General features: G+C 40.4%; 1 protein-coding gene across 1 annotated transcript in view; it reads right to left on the bottom strand.

The window, feature by feature from the left end:
- Nucleotides 1-17,462, bottom strand: part of adgrl3.1 (adhesion G protein-coupled receptor L3.1) — a 125,230-nt gene that overhangs the window by 25,423 nt on the left and 82,345 nt on the right. The window contains exons 12-16 of the mRNA XM_080879702.1: nt 11,489-11,672; nt 7,304-7,426; nt 6,933-7,138; nt 4,044-4,220; nt 2,883-3,092 (exon numbers count right to left, since the gene is read on the bottom strand). Of these exons, the coding sequence (XP_080735828.1) occupies nt 2,883-3,092; nt 4,044-4,220; nt 6,933-7,138; nt 7,304-7,426; nt 11,489-11,672 (900 nt within the window). The remainder of the gene's footprint in view (nt 1-2,882; nt 3,093-4,043; nt 4,221-6,932; nt 7,139-7,303; nt 7,427-11,488; nt 11,673-17,462) is intronic.

The raw sequence follows: 17,462 nt of genomic DNA, 5'->3' as shown, positions 1-17,462 counted from the left end.
TGTTGAAAATACAGTATGATTTTTGTCAATGCCAAAGATGAACAAAATAAGTGGAACTGCTGCAAAAATGACTCAGCATCTTGGTTTGAAAGAGACAAATGAAAAATCACATAAAAGTTGACAGATTTCGGAGCTTGAAAAAGAAAAAAAAGCTGTGAAAACATACAGCTTTTTTACGCTTTTACCAATGCAGAACTAAATGTTTTACATACGATAAACACTGTGCTTGTTAACATACTTCCTAGAGAATTGCAATTATCAAACACAAAACACAAATTAGAACGTTTTGCACCTACCAGAACTAACCCTGCGTTTTATACACTGAAAGTGAGTAAATCTATTTTAAATGACGTGCCAGTGAACAGTGACGGACGAAAGACATGTAAGTCTTAGAGTGATAGATGAAAACCCTGCGAGAGACTCTGCTCATTCCAAAGAAGAGAAGAAAAAACACAGAGGTGCAAAGAATGTGAATAAAAAAACAAAAGCCAGGGATCAAACCTAAAAAGACATTAATAATTTTGGCAATTCGATGGCAAAGAAAGAGTGTTGATTAAGAAAAAGAAAGGTGCAAAACGAATGAGCGCTGAAACTTGGTCAATCATGCCAATGTTCTAATCTAAAGAGTCACTCCTAAATCACTCAGTGGAAGCGCTAACAGACAGACTTTTATAATAGAGGAGTTTGCAACGAGAGACAATTACCTAATGTCTGAGAGACAATGAGTTTAGGGGGTGAGGGAGTCACTCATTTCCATTTCTGATGATCGCAGAGTGTAGCTTTCACAGGCAAAGGCGCACACATGCATGCACACACAGGTAGAAAAAAAAAGTGGCTGCTTATGCAAAGTCATTTAGTTTTCCTGCTGGAATTACTGGATTAACCGGCTTCGAGCTAAGTGATGCTGAAGATGTTAATGGAGGTCACGAATAGTCACCGGTAATTAACGGGAGAACAACACGCAAATACAGCAGCACACATACATGCAAAAAAAAAACCCCACAAAAACAAAACAACATGATCCCTCCCACGCAAACACACAGACAAAGAGAAACGCACAAGCGCCACGATCAAAACGCGCTCTCCATCCAATTTGCTTTGTCTCTTCATTTACAGTGAGAAGGTTTTCTCACTGAAAGCTCAGCAGGATGCAAATGCTTCAAGGTGTTCTGAGGCTTCTTGTATACTATGGGGGAGGTAAAGGATACAGCCTTGAGCCTTAACTTACAGAGAGAAGTGGTGAAAAAGCTCGTCCTTTCCTGTGTGTTGATTATTATTTAGGTGTCCTTGTGCAGAGATAATAAAGGCGAGAATCTCCTCTCAGAATCTGTCCCATAAGATTTGTGTGCAAAACGCTTGTACCCAAGTGAGGTTTAAAGTTCTAATCCATGACTGGCGTACTGAATGCGGACCATATGGATTATACATCTTGGGCTATGATTGGAATGCACACCATGTGGATCCCCCACTGTTGAGCCAAAAAACTGCACTGCACTGAATTCCTTCAGGGATAGAGTTTGATTGGTTGCTTAAGTGATACGCAAAGAAAATGCTTCGCAAATTGTGTCTCATGATTTTAAAAAGCCTCCACGCTCTCGAGGGAAGGGCTATTTGTTCTGAGTGTCACAAGGACTTGTGCAGTTAATGATGCATTTGTTGTTCTGAAAATGCACATTTCTATTCCACATGCAGAAAAACACAATGATGTTGCAAATGACACTACATTTGACAAACGTACCACTGCGACCAATTAGGCTAGAGCTACCATTACGCCTGTGGAGAGTAGAACCATTCTTAAAATAGTATATAGAGCATATTCAATAAGTTAGCACTTTTGCCCACAAAGATGTGACTTCATGAAAAACTTCTATATAAATGTTTACCTGGATCGCAGGAATCTGTTTAAAATAATTCCCAGCTTTGCTCTAGATGTTTCACTTGGACTAGTTTGTCTCTGAGCCTGGTCGAGAGCAGATAACTGCTAACTAGTCAGTAATGCTTAGGTTTAATCTTACTAAACACATCTATAATAATGAGATAATTAGTAATAACTAAAATTATAATATATTCTATCTTATATTGTACATAAATTCTGCTTCACTCAGTCTCAGGGGTATTTGACAAATACGAATTGCCTACTTATAAGGAGGGAAAATAAAGAAAATACATAACACCACTTGACCAGAACTTTCAGTGTCAAGAGTAATTTTTTCAAAATAGCCATCTTTAATGGTCTTTATTTTACCTTGCTTTTGTACAAGGTAACTCTACTGTTGGGTACTGATGTATACAGACTGAGGTCACAGCTGAAATCCAACCGCACTGAGGTGTTAATCGAAAGCAGTCTGAACTCATATTCACAAATCGGCCTCATATGAGCTGCATAAGGTTTAACGCATTATATGGCAGATCTTTGTGGGCGCTCTTTGCATTGTAAATCATGGCTGACTATGAATGGATTGCAAAGCAGGCAAATTAGGTTCTTTTTACATACGCACAAGTACGTACATGATTTTGATGATGGGATTACTTAACATGTTGAAGAAAAAATAAATACATTTAATTTTGCAAATTCTATTACATAGAATAGTAAGAATATTGTTTTGTTTCACAATCACTATGAGAAACGACGGCTTTGATTTATTCCAAAGATCACTGTTACTGTACAACATCTCCTGTTTTATTCAGTAGTAGCACAAGTGTGGTAAACCACTGACACAAAGTTAATAAACAGTCTGATGATTTGTGGTATTGGTCAGTGGATAGTTATGCCAACATGTGCCGTGGACTTGTCTGAATTTATGGTCAAAGTAATGTTCTTCCATACGCCGCGTATACTGCACACACTCGCATAAGCTCACACAGGGGAACTGGACCCTCACCGGCTGGTCGGCCTTGTTGATCCCATACAGAAACAGAGACTCAGCGATGAAGAGGCTGATGCAGAGGTTCTTGTGAATGGTGTTGCGATCGCTCTGAAGCCCTCTGAAGAAGCAGAAGGTGAAGATGCAGATAAGCAGGCAAACCAGTGACAACAGGATGCCCACCCACGTGATGACATCCAGGAGCACGTCGTGCATGCTGTCTGTTTTCTGTGAAATGTGCAAACAGAGAGACAAGTTTAAGTTGGTAATTCAATAATAACAATGTAATTTACAGCTACTATAGCTATGCATAGCCTTGGTATGCTAACATCATACATGAGTCATACTGTTGTAAGGTGAAACAAACTGTAGGAGCAGACAGTTAAATCTGTGTGTCGTTGAGCGTTCAGGGCCACAGCGTTACGCTGTGTTGCACAGGTGTGCTGGCTCTATCCATCAGTGTCCTGCAAGCTGGCAGGTAGAGCAATGTTCAACCTAGCACTGTTGTGATGGATCTACTGCTCAGACCCTCACACTGTGTTCACACAGAGCAGCCGAGCTGGCTCTGACCATGACCCCTTTGGAAGTAACACACATCCTAGCCCACGGGGAGGGAATAGGTGTCGCGCAATATCCAGAGTTACAAGGGCTGATTTGTGTAAAGAAACTTGGTCTTAACATAACAAAAGAGAGAGAGAGACAAAAAGTACTTATCCCACACATGGCGGGAGAATAATGCTTTTATTAACCACCCACTAAGGCTCATGGATATCTAAAAACCCCCAAAACAAAACCAAAATCTGAAAACAAAAACATGTTTTCACTGTCTGATCAGTCAAGCATCACTTTTAGAATGAAAATAAGACCTGAAGCTTATTTTTGTATCTGCTTTAGTAATCCAGAACTCTGAGATGTTTGAAGTACATTTTCCCCCTCAAATCAATGTCATCATGCAGCTTGACAAATCAATTGTAAAGATTTTCCCTGCCAACGTGGTTATTCAGACTCCAAAGATTCATAATTTACTTTTCAGATGTTGTGGTCTTTCTCTCTTCTTTTCTTCCTCTCCTTCTATTTTCAGAATATGTTGACCAACCACTGCTAATCAAATAATAAATAACTGACCCATAGATATTGCCCACCCCCTTCTGGCATGCACAAGCAGAGAAAAATGCCTACCTTGACCTCCACGTGGGCCATGAGCACTGCAAAGCTGGTAAGGTGGGTGCAGGAGCAGCTGGTGTGTGTACGATTGGTGGCCAGCAGACGACAGTCCTGCGTAGACCAGAATCCCGTCATGGTGCGCTTGGAGTAGCTCCAGAATGAACAGTTGGGATTGAAATTCTTTTCTGAATGCTGGAAGATGAGAGAGAGAGAGAAAGAGAGGCAGAGTGTGATTGAGAGAAACCCAGACAGACAGGAAGGAACTGAGAGACAAAAAAGCAGGAGGGTTGGGAGAACACGGGGACGCAGAATAGATACTCGGTCATGGGTAGGTGGGAGGCAGAAAGCATGGAGTGGTCGGTGAGCCAAAAAAAGTGAGAAACTGGTAGGAGGAATTGGTGGAAAAAGGATGTAGAGGAAGAAACACAGAGACAGAGTCAAATACACACAGCAACAAAACAACAAACAGAAGGGACAGAATGTGAGATTGCAGCAACAAATAAACATAGAGGCATGAGAGGAGGTGACAGAGCTGCGTCCATGCTTGTTGTGTGAGATTCTGGAGTGTAGGAGCTGTTTGTGTTGTGTAAACTGATGAAGCTGTGTGCGTTGGGTTGGTAAAGCTACTTTCAAAAAGAGCAAGAGAAACAGTGAGGATTTTTGTTTTTTACTGCCAACTAGCTGGATCACCAACTGGATAAGTATTTGCTTTTTGGATGCGAAACACAAAATAAAACCGTGTTACTGACCACCCTAATTCATACTTATGAAATTCTTATAAAGTTATGTGGAATTCAGTCTGCAGTAATTGCTAATGTTATGATTTGGTCATTTGGGGCAAGTCAACGCGAGTCGAGCCAAGTTAGTACACAAGTGATCAAAAATGGCTGCAAGACATTTTGATGTTTGAACATCATCCCGCAATGACACAGAAACAACGTTTTAATATTTGAGCCTTTCCAGGGTTTCTATACATCATGTTTTTGTCTGAATCAGGCCCCAGTTTCATGCCTTATGTCTTTTGCTCTGGTTACTACTACTATTACTGCTACTATATACTGTCATTAAATGCAGGAAGTTTGGACCCAAATGCATACTGCAGAGGTGAACTAGAGGTTAATAAAAAAACTAGCCTTTATTCAAACTATTTTAGTCATATAGTCAGGGCTGGATCAGCTAACCCTGAGTCACAGACCCAGGAACATGCAATATGCAATGATTTAATACGGAAGTCTGAAAACAACAAGTTTTCTTCAGTTCTTTTTAGACTTCCCTCACTTTCTGTGGAATTATGCACTAAACTAAACTAAAGTACCGAACTAGATCTCTTTTTGGCTTCATAAGTGCCATAACTCTTTGTTTTGTCTACAGATTCAACGAGGAGCTGGTACATTACTCTGAGATTTTGGTCCATGCTGACATCACAGCATCATCCAGTCGCTGCGGATTTGTCATCTGCACATCCATTATTCAAAGCTCTGAAAGGCGCTGGAGTAAAATCTGGTGATTGTGGATTGTCGTGCTCAAGAAATTAGTTTGAGGTGATTTGAGTTTTGTAACAAAGCGTGTTATCTTGCTGGAAGCAGTGATCAGAAGATGAGTACACTGTGGTCATGAAGGGATGGATGTAGTCAGCAACAATACTCAGTTAGGCTGTGGCATTTAAAATGATGCTCAACTGGAGCTAAGGGGGGCTAAAGTGTGCAAGAAATGATCCCCCACACAATTACATCACCGCTAGCCTGAACCGCTGATACAAGGCAGGATGCATTTTATGTTGCTTACACCAACCCATACTATCTAAATGTACTGGCAGAAATTGACATTTGGCAATATTTTCACAGTGTTCTCTTATCCAATTTTGCCTGAGCCTGTGTTTTTGTGTTCTCAGCTGACAGGTGTGGTGTTCTTCTGTTGCTGTAGCAGCAGGACATTTTCACCCAGAGAATTGCTGCTTACTGGATATTTTCTCCTTTTTGGACCTTTGTCTGTGAACTCTAGTGATGGCTATGTGGAGAAATCCCAGTAGATCAGCAGTTTCTGAAATTCTCAGAAGCCCGCCTGGCACCAACAGCCGTGCCACGTTCAACGTCTAAGTCACTTTTCTTCTGCTCCATTCTGATGTTCAGTTTGAACCGCAGCAGACCGGCTTGATCAAACCATGTAACCGGCTCATTAGATATTTGCGTTAATGAGCAGCTAGACAAGTGGTCCTGATAAAGCATCCAGGGAATATTTTTGATTCCTCTTTTAAAGCCTAACCTGCACATATCCATTTTATACTCTTGTTACCTGTACCTTTCAGCAAGTATGTTGTTGACCTCACCTACTTGCTGAGTGGCTGTTGTTCCTCATTGCTCATCTTTTCACTCTTCACTTTCCTCTTACCCCAACTGATAAAGGCAGACAGCCGCCCACCCTAAGTCTGGTTCTGTCGCAGGTTTCTTCCTGCTAAAAATATTTCTTTTTTTCCTCCCATATTGGAGAACTGCAGGGTCTCTCTGCAAATATTGTCAGTCTCGACCTTAAAATGACCTTTAAATGACGTATGATTTGGCATTACATGAATAAAGTAGAATTGACTGGAAATAAATCTTTTCTTTTTTTTTAATTGCTTAAGTCTGTAGGTTGAAGCAAACATTACTCAAATCGGAGTAAGTAGTCAATTTTCCGGTAAGTGTTTCCAGCTGTGGTCAGTCAGAATTTACAGCACCAGAACACTATACATGCGAAGCTTTGATGGCGTAAACTACATTTCTCATATTGTTTCCTATAAAGCAACACTTTTTGGCACAACAGTGGATTTCTATGGAACAGAGGAATTAAGATTTTAAACTTCTGGCTACAAACCTTCAATTTCTAGCTGCTTTTGGTCTTTTGTGAAATCTTTTTTTTTTAACTCACCTGTAGATGTTTGACAGTGAAGACCACAGGCTCTGACAGGTAAACCTTATTGCTGTCCTTGTTAATGGATGCGGTGATGACCGGGGAGTTGACGATAACAGAGTAATTAGGATAGATGGCATCGCTGCTCAGTCTGACGCTGGCGTTCTCCGTGGAGAGGTAGGAGCCCAAGTTCTTGTACATGACAAACACCATCCTGATCTCACCTGTACGAAAGGGACACGAATAGTGCACTCGATAATTGTTGTAAAGCAATGATGACAGAAATTTGACACTTCAAGTGGGTGAGAAAAGAAGATTGAGAGGCACAGAGAGACAGAGATCACAGTGAGAGTAAGTGCAAGGAGGAAAACATGCGATTTCTCTGCTACCATTTCTGCCATGCTGTTTCAGAGTGCTGGCTGACAGCTGGATGGAGTTTCCGTGTTGTTCCGACTGAGGGAATGTCAGGTCTGCGAGGTTCCCATCCGTGCTCAGCCTGGCTACTTCCAGCACTGAAATACGTACACACAAGCACACATGCACACAAAACACGCACGCCCTAATGGTAAGTTATAGCATAGCGCATTACATCAGATTTGTTTTGCAGACTCTTGTAATAACCATGTTTTCTCACTAAGTGCTTCACAGCACAGCACTGGCATGAGTCCCGAAACAGTTTCAAGCTTCTCCTAAACATATCAAAGTGAAATAATGTACATTTTTTCCCCTGCTAAAATAGGTAACAATGTCTCCAGGCAACTGCTCCAGCACTTTGAGGTAGATTATCCGGCCTCCTCTGTATTGTAGGAATTATTTCAGCGTCCAGGTTCGTTAGCACATTCCTGATTACAGCTGTGTAATGTATTAGATAAAGTTTCTAATTAAGAACTAATTATACCTTTGGTGTGTTGCTATCTTGTGTTTCTGAGCAAATTGGTGATTTAGACTGATGCTTTCATGGTAAAAGAAAAAAAAAAGTCCTACCTCTCTGATCAAATAAACAACACAAGGACATCTCTGATGGAGATGAAGGTAAAAATGAGAGGCAGGGTGGGATAAAAGGTGGAAAAGGCAGACAGACGAAGAGGTCGTGGAGGAGTGGTTTAGAGAGGTAAAAAAGAGGGTAATCAGAGGAGCCGAATGGATGAGATAAGCAGATACACTTAAAGGAGAGGACTGGAATAGAAATAGAAAGAAGACTATGTTCTCTCTCAGGCATATGATAGATAAGGCTTTACAGACAAGAGATACTAACGTATAGAAACGAGCAAATGGAGGATGAGTGAGGAAGATGGACATGAGCATAGACGTGGGTATGCATAAAGAAAGAGGAACATTGGCTGAGACACCCCCCACCCCCACCACCACTTCCACATGAGCTACGTCGACCCACCCACACGCATGCATACACATGTACACACGCATCCACACCCACACACATCAGCGGGGTATCAAAACACGCTGAGTCTAATCTAATTAAAGCATCCTTGTCAAGACAATCCTCCTCCTAAGAAACACACTTGTTCATTATCGTTATCACACGCGCACGCTGTTACCGCTGCGTTATCCTTTCAAATCACTGTTTTGGTTCTAATAATAACACTATTTATTCATCTGCTCAATACAGTGGCTCATAGTCGCACGCACACAATCTAACACAATAATATCACTTACAGTAGCTGCTGTGGCTCCTTTAAAATGCGTCAAATAATTTATTCTTGTCACTCACTCTCATCTCAAAGACTTGAGAAAAGAAAAAAAAAGGAGGAGGGAGCTTAAAAAGTGCACGGGAGAGAGCGGAGGAGAAAAGACTCAGAGAGAGCAGTGAGGATGAAGGGAGAGAACGAGAGAAATGACAGGCTGGTTATGAATAAAGGGGAGAGATAATCATGGTGGATCTGCCCACTGGATTAGCTGCGAGGGAAGATTAACAACACAAAAAAAGCAGAAATTTTGCAGGAAAAAGATCACTTCCTGTTTTTTAAGTTCCTCGGAGAGGCAGTAGCCTACATCTCCACGACTGTTTACGTAATCACATTTATTTAGTGTGATCAGGAGAGAAAGGAAACACTGGAGGAGATGCAAGTTTGAAATTATGCAAGGTGAAACTGTGTAGGATGTCAGTTGTTGAAATGGACTGTTGTACTTAAACTTAAGCGAGAACATAAAGTCGTGTTGTGAGGAGTGACTTTGAGGAATCTTAACGGTCTTTGATTGGAAATGCAGTGATTTTATCATCATTATCTGTGACTGAAATAGCTGTAATTTCATTGCCTACTGATGTGAAAGTGAGCAAAAAGACCCCTCAGAGCATCATTTGACATTCCACCACCGCCGCCGCCCTCAAGCACGCGCTCATCCAGTCTTCCTTCTTATTTCGTTATCATCTTTATTTCTTCCTCCTCCATGGCTTTTTATCTCTGACTGAGTAACATACAGACTTGGTGAGTGTTGGTAATGGGGGAATGGTGCGGAGGAAATGTTAAAAAAAATGAAATTGGGTGGAGGGGCGGGGGAGTGTAAACAAGAGGATAACCAAGGGAAACATAACAGATTGCAACTCGCTGATCTGAGCAAAGATGAAACGATGCCTCTAAGTACATACTCCATGTAAAGAAATGAAAATCAAAAAATTTTTTTACTCTCCATTAAAACGCGCTTATTCCAAGGTTTGATAATGAGATAAGAGAAAAGAATATGAGAGAAAAAGAGAAGAGAAAGGGGGAAAGTGATGGACACAATGCTATAATAACTATCTGTGTTCTGTTTTTGTCAATTCTGTCTGCAAGTTCAGCAAAGAAAAATATATGGAAACCAATTCATCTCTGCATTGAAGTCAATATTTTTCAATGAGATTTTCACGTTGATGTCTTCACCATGACCTAAAGCTAGCATGCAAAGCTGTATGCATTCTGTTGTACATGATGCTCTGTATCAAACTATTTAGACATTCAAAAATATATTTAATCTCTTGCAAAGGAAATGCATACTAGGAGCTTTAGCAGCCCAACAGGTATAAGATTGTAGTGCCCTTTTGTGCACAGAATTGTAATTGCTTTGCTGGAATTAATAATATATGTGTACACAGTCTACTTACAGTATTAAGAGGATTAAGCACTATAACAGTGGGATCAGTGTAACAGGTTGTTATGCTTAGTCCAGTCACATAGTCACATATCAGTGATACCATTTTGAGTCTTCAAGGAGTCCCTCAACACTCAGTGTCCCAAAATTCTGACACAAAATTCAGTGTTGTTTAAGCACTTTTTTAGCATAATGGCTACTATCCTAGAAAAAGAAAGTGTGCTCTGTTGTTTACCCTTTTTATCACTGCAGAAAGCAGTACTTCAGAGTTCATATACTATGTGATATGTTTATGTTTAGCACATTTATTGACTGTAAAGCCTGCCATGTTTTTTTATTACGTGTTTTTTGTTTGTTTTCTGTGATCGGACATTTACAGAATAGAAACCTAATGTTATTAGATTAATATTTTTTTTCCTTTGACTGTATTAATTCACATCAACATTAACTTGTTCAAGTATTCATGCAATCTTTTGTCTCAAAACTCTAAGAAATAACACACATTTTGTTAACATCAGTCAGCCAAAACATCAAAACCTGGATGCAAACAGACAGGTGAAGTGAATAATCTGCCACCTTGTTAAAATACTACTCTGGCTATTCTCCTCTGGTATTAGCAAGGCATTTTTGCTCTAAGAACCTTGGGCCCTGATAATGAGATTTTATGATTTTTTATTTTCATACGTACAACTACTGTTACAAAGGAAATGTTCTGCAGTGGCCATGATACTCCATGATACACAGAAGGACAGTGCAACACAACAAATCACAAAAACTGCTCAGCAACAGAGCCGCAGTCATTGTCAAACATCCCAAATCACAATACAACAGCATCACAGCAATCCGCAGGGCCCAACGGATCTGCTGCGAACATCCCAGCAGATCCCAGCTGTATCCATGCCCCGAAGGGGCCGAACTGTTTTGGCAGTATAAGAGCAAACAAGGATGTGGTTTTTATGTCATAGCTGAACAGTATACGTTCATTAAGTGAAGGAAGATGCCATCTTTTGACATAATGTGAAGCTAGATACTAAGCTTTGCCTCTAATCTGTATTATGAAACATAGATCTCAGACATTGGGTTTGATAATGCCTGCTGTCAATGTTGCCTCTTACTATGATATTACATCATGTTCTTAGATCTTCAGCAGACTGAGCTCTTTCATGTTATTATAAGTTCTGCAAGAGGAAAAAACAAAAAAGAAGAAAAAACAGTGAAATCTAACAATTTCTTTCTAAAAAAACAAAAAAAACAAGTTATTTCTTCTAAATACTTTGTATTTAGGTAAAGACGATGAGCAAATACTTTTGTTCCAGTCAAATCCTGCTTTGACCTTGTCCAAGCACCAAAACCTAAGACTTGACTGGCTCCCTCAACTCTTATGACCCAGTGTAAGAGTTGGAGGTCTGACTACAGGCTATCTCAATCGTCAGCGCTCACAAGGTCCAACTGAGTTTAGAGGACAGGAAGGATCCTAACAATGTACTCACGGATGTAGTCATTAGTCTCCTGCACAGTGTCAGTCTTCAGGAGGTTGTCAGCCAACATAAAAGCCCCGGTCTCCACGGTGTCGAGGAGCAGGGTAGCCGAATGAAGCTGCTCACTGGTGGGCAGTTCTCGCCACGCTTTCTCAGCTCGTGGATGCAACAAATTATTCACGGTCTCCACCATGGCCTGGGGCAGCAGCAGAGACACAGAGGTCACAAAGAGGAAATGAACATATTTACCACTTATTTATTAAAGGAATGCAAATCCACTCGTAGTGCAAATAACACTGCTACACACCAACTACTGAAGTCAGCTGAATGCATCAGCGAGAATGCAGTTGATTTTCATTTATCATGTTAATAAATCATGATAATCAAGACCAAAAAACTGTTAGCAATGCAAATGTGGCATTCCCATGCAGACACAACAAAGACAAAAACAGTTATTAAATCTAAAGTACATCTTCAAAGTTGAACTCTACACTTTTTAATGTTTATTACACCCTTTTCTTCTCTTTGTGTGAGGATGCTGTGATAGAAAAGCCATCACAGATGTTATGAAAATCAAGCTAAGCTAATTAGCTGATTGCAATCACCATGTGTCGACACCCCCAAACCGGGTTCAGTTTCTTTCTCCCTTTCTGCATTTTCTTTTTTTCACCCAAAGTCTTATCTTCAAGTTTGAAAACTTGTGCTTGAGGGTCTGAGAAGAAATTAGAGTTTTATCAGATAATGCCTGCTGGGTCATATCCAGCTGTGCAGAACGGGTTTGAATCCAAAAATATGACCAAATTAAACGGAAAAGTGTTGGCTCACATAGATGAAATGTTCCCCATAAAACAATGCTTATTTTGTCTCCAGCTCATACTTTTTTTTTGTTATGCTTTTAAGAGTTCACCTCCTTATTTTCAGACATGAACGCCACACATACAGCGCAGACATGCACACACATCTTAGAAGACTCTGGGAGAGATAAAGAAACAAAAGAGAAAAGAGAGCTGGAGCAGAAGTGGATAGGAAGGGGAGGGCCATGTGAGAGTGATAAAACAGTCCAGTGAGTCCATGGTGACAGGCCTCCACTGGGAACAAGAGAGGTGGAAAAGCGACTACGGGTACTATCAAACACACACACCTCACACTCCGGTCTGTCTCTTTATTTTCTCTTTCGCTCGCTCTGTAAACCAGCCTTTCTGCAAAGAAACCCCTCGCTCTGCCTTCACTCTTTCAATGCTCCTCTCTCTTGAGAAGCGTGGATGGCAAAGTGGGAAAAGTAACACAGGTGCGATTATACAAGCTAAGGGGGACTTCAGCGGGGAATTGCAAGGGCAGGGAGGAAGAGTGAAAGACATCAGTTTATTGGCATTCACACATCCAGCGTTTGACTTCCTTTTTGTCCCTTTCACTCAGGGTTAAGGAGAAGTGAGGGAGCAGGAAGGAGGAGAGGAGACAGAAGCAGTAAACGATGTGTTTTGTGTGCGCGGTGGATAAGTAAAGCCTAAAGAAACAGTGGAGATGATGACTCATGCGAGTGTTGATGGCATGCGCTACAAAACACTTGCCTTTTTGAATCAAAACTAATCCTACCTGTTGTTTCTTTATCCACGTGTAGTTACAGTATATCTCACGCAAGAAAAACTGGTGCTTAGCCAACAAACTAATATGATAATATTATGTCCTCTTTTAGCACTAGCAGTTAATTAGCTGGGATGCATATTGAATGAGTTTGGGAGGGCTACATGTAAACAAGAACTAATTAATCCACTGCTTCGGCAAACAACCAGAATAAGCAGGAGAGGATATGCAGCACACACGCAAAACATACAAACCAGTATCCAAAAGAAAAAAAGTTGGTTCACTGTGTAAAACGCAAATAAAAACAGAATGTAATAATTTGCAGATCACTTCAAATCTGTATTTAATTTAAAGTAACACAAAGAGAACATGTTAAATATTGGAGCTGAAAACGTTTCATGATGTTCTTTTTAAAAAAATAAATACTCATTTTGAATGTCAACAACTAGTAAAAAAAAAAATGGACGAGAGCAAAAGAAGACAGGAAATGTGAAACATCTTGCAGCTGATCAGGTTTATGAGTAACACGATTAGGCAAAAAAAAGTGCCCTAGAGAATAAGACAGGATGTATTAAGACTTTTTTTTTTTTAAGGGAAGGCCAATTCAGCAAAACAAAAACTTGAAAAATACAACAAAGGACGATCTGAATCGTGAGGTAGCAGAAATAATTTATCAAGCAAGACAGGCAAACGTTTTATTTTCAAAGCAGGTACTGCTTTTGCAATTTCCCAAATGTTTACAGTGTTAAGAACAAGCGATTTAACAATGCTAAATTGGTGACATCAAATAAAAATTGAACCTATATATAACAAAAACTAAATACATTTTTTAGACTCAACCATTGTCACGCTGTCTTGCAAATCGTTTGATTCACATTGTGCACGTCATCTGTGTAAACCAGCAAATGTATTTCTATATCCACTCATTGATACTTTGACAAGAAACTACAAGCTTCAGTTCCTTTCAAAGAGAAATTTCTTAGTTATTTTGCCCATTAATTCCCATTAGTTATGAAATCCACATTTAAGACATTAAAGTATTAAAATCTGGTACCAACCAGATGGGGAAAAACACCAGCAGTCAACTAAATGATTATGATGCTGATTATAATCAAGCTAATACCGAGACGATTAACTCGTTGTCAGCAAGTAGTTCAATAATCAATGAATCATTCGAGCCATTTTTTGAAGCAAAACATTCTTTGGTTTCAGCTTTTCAGTTTTTCACACTTGTACACTTTTCTAACATTTTAAAATGTTATTAGTTTGTTAATTAAATGATTAATCTTAAAATTGTTGGATACTTGCAAATATCGACAGATAGACCCTTCAAACATCTCTCAGTGATTAGACTCTTCCTTTTTGGAGAGCATATCTAAAACAGCAGTGACAAAAATGTTAAAAATGCATGTGCATTGTGCAAACAAAAATCAGAAGCACTTCTATCTTACACTAAGCATTGTGGTCATAGCTAAAGCAGGAAGTTTTCTTTCCCGAGTGTATTCTTCCCGCTCCATCTGACTTCTTTTTAGGGATACTGCCATGATCTGCAACAAACTACCTTAGCATATCCATAGAAACGATATTTGAAATTTCATGCATCAATCCATCCATTTTCTTATTTAACCTCCTGAGACCCGAACTCTTTCATGTCATGCATTTTTAATTTCTCTTTGCTATTTGGGCTGATTGGGACCTGATGAATGTAAAAACAAAGAATTACCAGATTTTTTTTTTTTTAACCTGATTTTGTCTCTGAGAAAAATGAGATCCACATATGAGGACATTCGTTTTATATTTTGATAGAACAGTGCCAGCATAATGTCCTCGTAAGTGGACATCAGGCCCTTGCAGAGCAAAATGTAGTATTTTGGTCTAGACAATCCAAAATGTGATGTCCACATATGTGGACGCCAGGTCCTAGGAGGTTAATAACTTTGTTAGTTATTTCTGTGATTGATTTTATACTTTGCTATTTACTTTTGCCTATTTGTATTATTTTCTATCGCATCTGTTGTTGGGTAAGAGTCGGGGTACACCCGGAACAGGCAGGGCGAGCACAGAGGAGTCAGTCACACTCACATTCACACATTCACACCGATTTAGAATCACAGATTAACCTTAGGATATCATTGGACTGTGGACGAAAGCCAGAATAGCTGGAGAGAACCCATGGAGGCACAGGTGAAAACATACCGTCCCCACAGAAAGGCCCCAGCTTGGATTTAAACCCATTACATTCTTGCTGTGAGGTGACAGTGCTAACCACCACACTGCTGTGCTGCCCCGGCAGCAAAACCATGCAATGAAGTTTGTTTACAATCAGAATTTTATGTGATCTGTGCTTTATGAGAAAAGGATTTTTAACTTCTTCAGCTGCCTTATTGTCGCATCGAGTGTGGGAACGTGTATGTGCATATCTCATAAATATATGGTGTAGAAACATATTAAAAGGGACTGAGATACATGCTGCATGTAACGTATGTGTTCTCATGGCTGTGTGTTCAGTTGAGTGTGTGCACAAGTAGCTAAGAGAAGACTTGTAGTGCATCATTCTGCTCCACTTGCTGTACAGTAGCCGAACAGGCAAAGAGAGATGCTCAGTGGAGAGGATGTCCTGTAGACATGGCAGATATGAATGCAATGGCGCAGCTTTTCATTCATTCACGCGACTGGTGCTTCTCCCAACCGCTCACTTTGATGTGTTTCAGATAACCCCATTTTTCTACTCTCATTAAACTTTCCATTGCTTTTTATTGAACTTTTGATTATCGTGCATTTTCAATTTCATATAATTTTTTTTTCAATGAAATTTAATTTAATTCGCTGGCACCGAGATTATATCTGAAGAGGAGAAAGATAGGTAAGGAGAAGAAGGGGTATGATTTCCTTGAGGTCCAGACATCTCAGCATCAGAAAGTCAGAGATAGAATATATGCTTGGGTGCGCGCGTGTGCGTGCGTGTGCGCGCCTGTAAGCTCTGGTGACATTTCTATCCGCACAAGTATAAGGACTTGAGGGCTAAAATAGAGACAGGTTTTTTTAGGGGTCTTCAAAGAGGGGAGAGACTCTGCAGAGACAGATAAGAGTGTCATTCGTTTGTGTGTGTATGAGTGAATGTGTGCGTGTGTGAGGCCACGTATTTGCAGGGTAGGCGAGTGCATGCGTGCACACATATACACAGCACGCATGCACGTACTCACATGCACACACCAGTAAATGGGGCAGAAGCGAAATGCTTTGAAGCGTTGGGGTAATCCAGCGTAAACAGCAGCAGCAAGACAGACTAGAGCTGGGTTGGTCTCCTACTCCGAGCTACACAAGGGGATCGCGAGCACACGCTCGAGCGCGTGCACGTGGATGTACAGTATGTGCACACTCATGCACGGTAACATGTAACCTGAAAGAGTTAGGACGTCTTGAAGCACGGAAAGATGTGAGACTAGAGAAAAGAATGGAATTTTTTTTTTTCCCCTTTTACTCGCTTGGATGAGCTCTGAGAAGGTGCATGTTTTGAAAATGTTTTCATCAGAGAAGCAGGCTTATCTGTCAGTTGTTGTTTGAGTTTGTCTTCCCTGACAGGATGAGTTTGCAGCTAAATCAGGCTTTAAATTCACAGCATGCCATGTTCTGACCTGCCATCCATAAATGGAGGGCAAATTAGACATTGTCATTGAGCATCGCTGTCTTCTCACTGCCCCCTTCATTGTTTGGGGTTTGTTTTTTTTTTCTCTTTTCCTCACATTGCTGTTTCTGTAACTCTCTTCTCTTTTTCTGTTTAATTTCTGGTCCCTCCTTCCCTGTTTCTCATTTCCCTTCTACCTTACAGACTCTACCCCCCTCCATCAATCCACCCTAAATCATCAAAGCCTCTCCACACCACCAACTTCATCAAGAATAAATTGCCAATTTAGTATACATGAAACGAGTCCCCAGTTCCCCAAACGAAGTGAGAGAGGAGGAGAGATGGAGTGTGAGAGTGAGAGCGGAGGAGAAAGAGCGACAGAGAGAGAAAGAAAAGGAGAGAGAGAATTCAATTATTTTTTGTCTCTATTAAGAACCCAAACCTCCTGCCCACTCTCCTCACTTGGCAATTAGTGCTGTAGATAATTAACGAGAAGAGGGCAGCACCACACCACATCCCTAATCACGCGCATTTCTATCTGGCAGAGTAAGGGACTGTTGGTATAATTTTGTTTCACATTACTAAGGCTAATTATATAATCGATCACTCCCAGCCCCCTGCAGAACCCAAAGTGTGTGGTGGTTTTGATTTTAACCTGTAACAAGTTGTCTAAATGGTGCCGGTCTCTGAAACATGGCACTTGCATTGGATTAAGGAGACACATCAAAAAGTCTGACGGTTGTGATGTGACAGCACAAGATCATTGTTGAAAATATATTT

The sequence above is a fragment of the Rhamphochromis sp. 'chilingali' genome (genome assembly GCF_963969265.1).
Source record: "Rhamphochromis sp. 'chilingali' genome assembly, chromosome: 4".
NCBI lineage: Eukaryota > Metazoa > Chordata > Actinopteri > Cichliformes > Cichlidae > Rhamphochromis > Rhamphochromis sp. 'chilingali'.
Note: the sequence above shows the minus strand (reverse complement) of the source record. Positions and strands in the feature narration are given on the sequence as shown.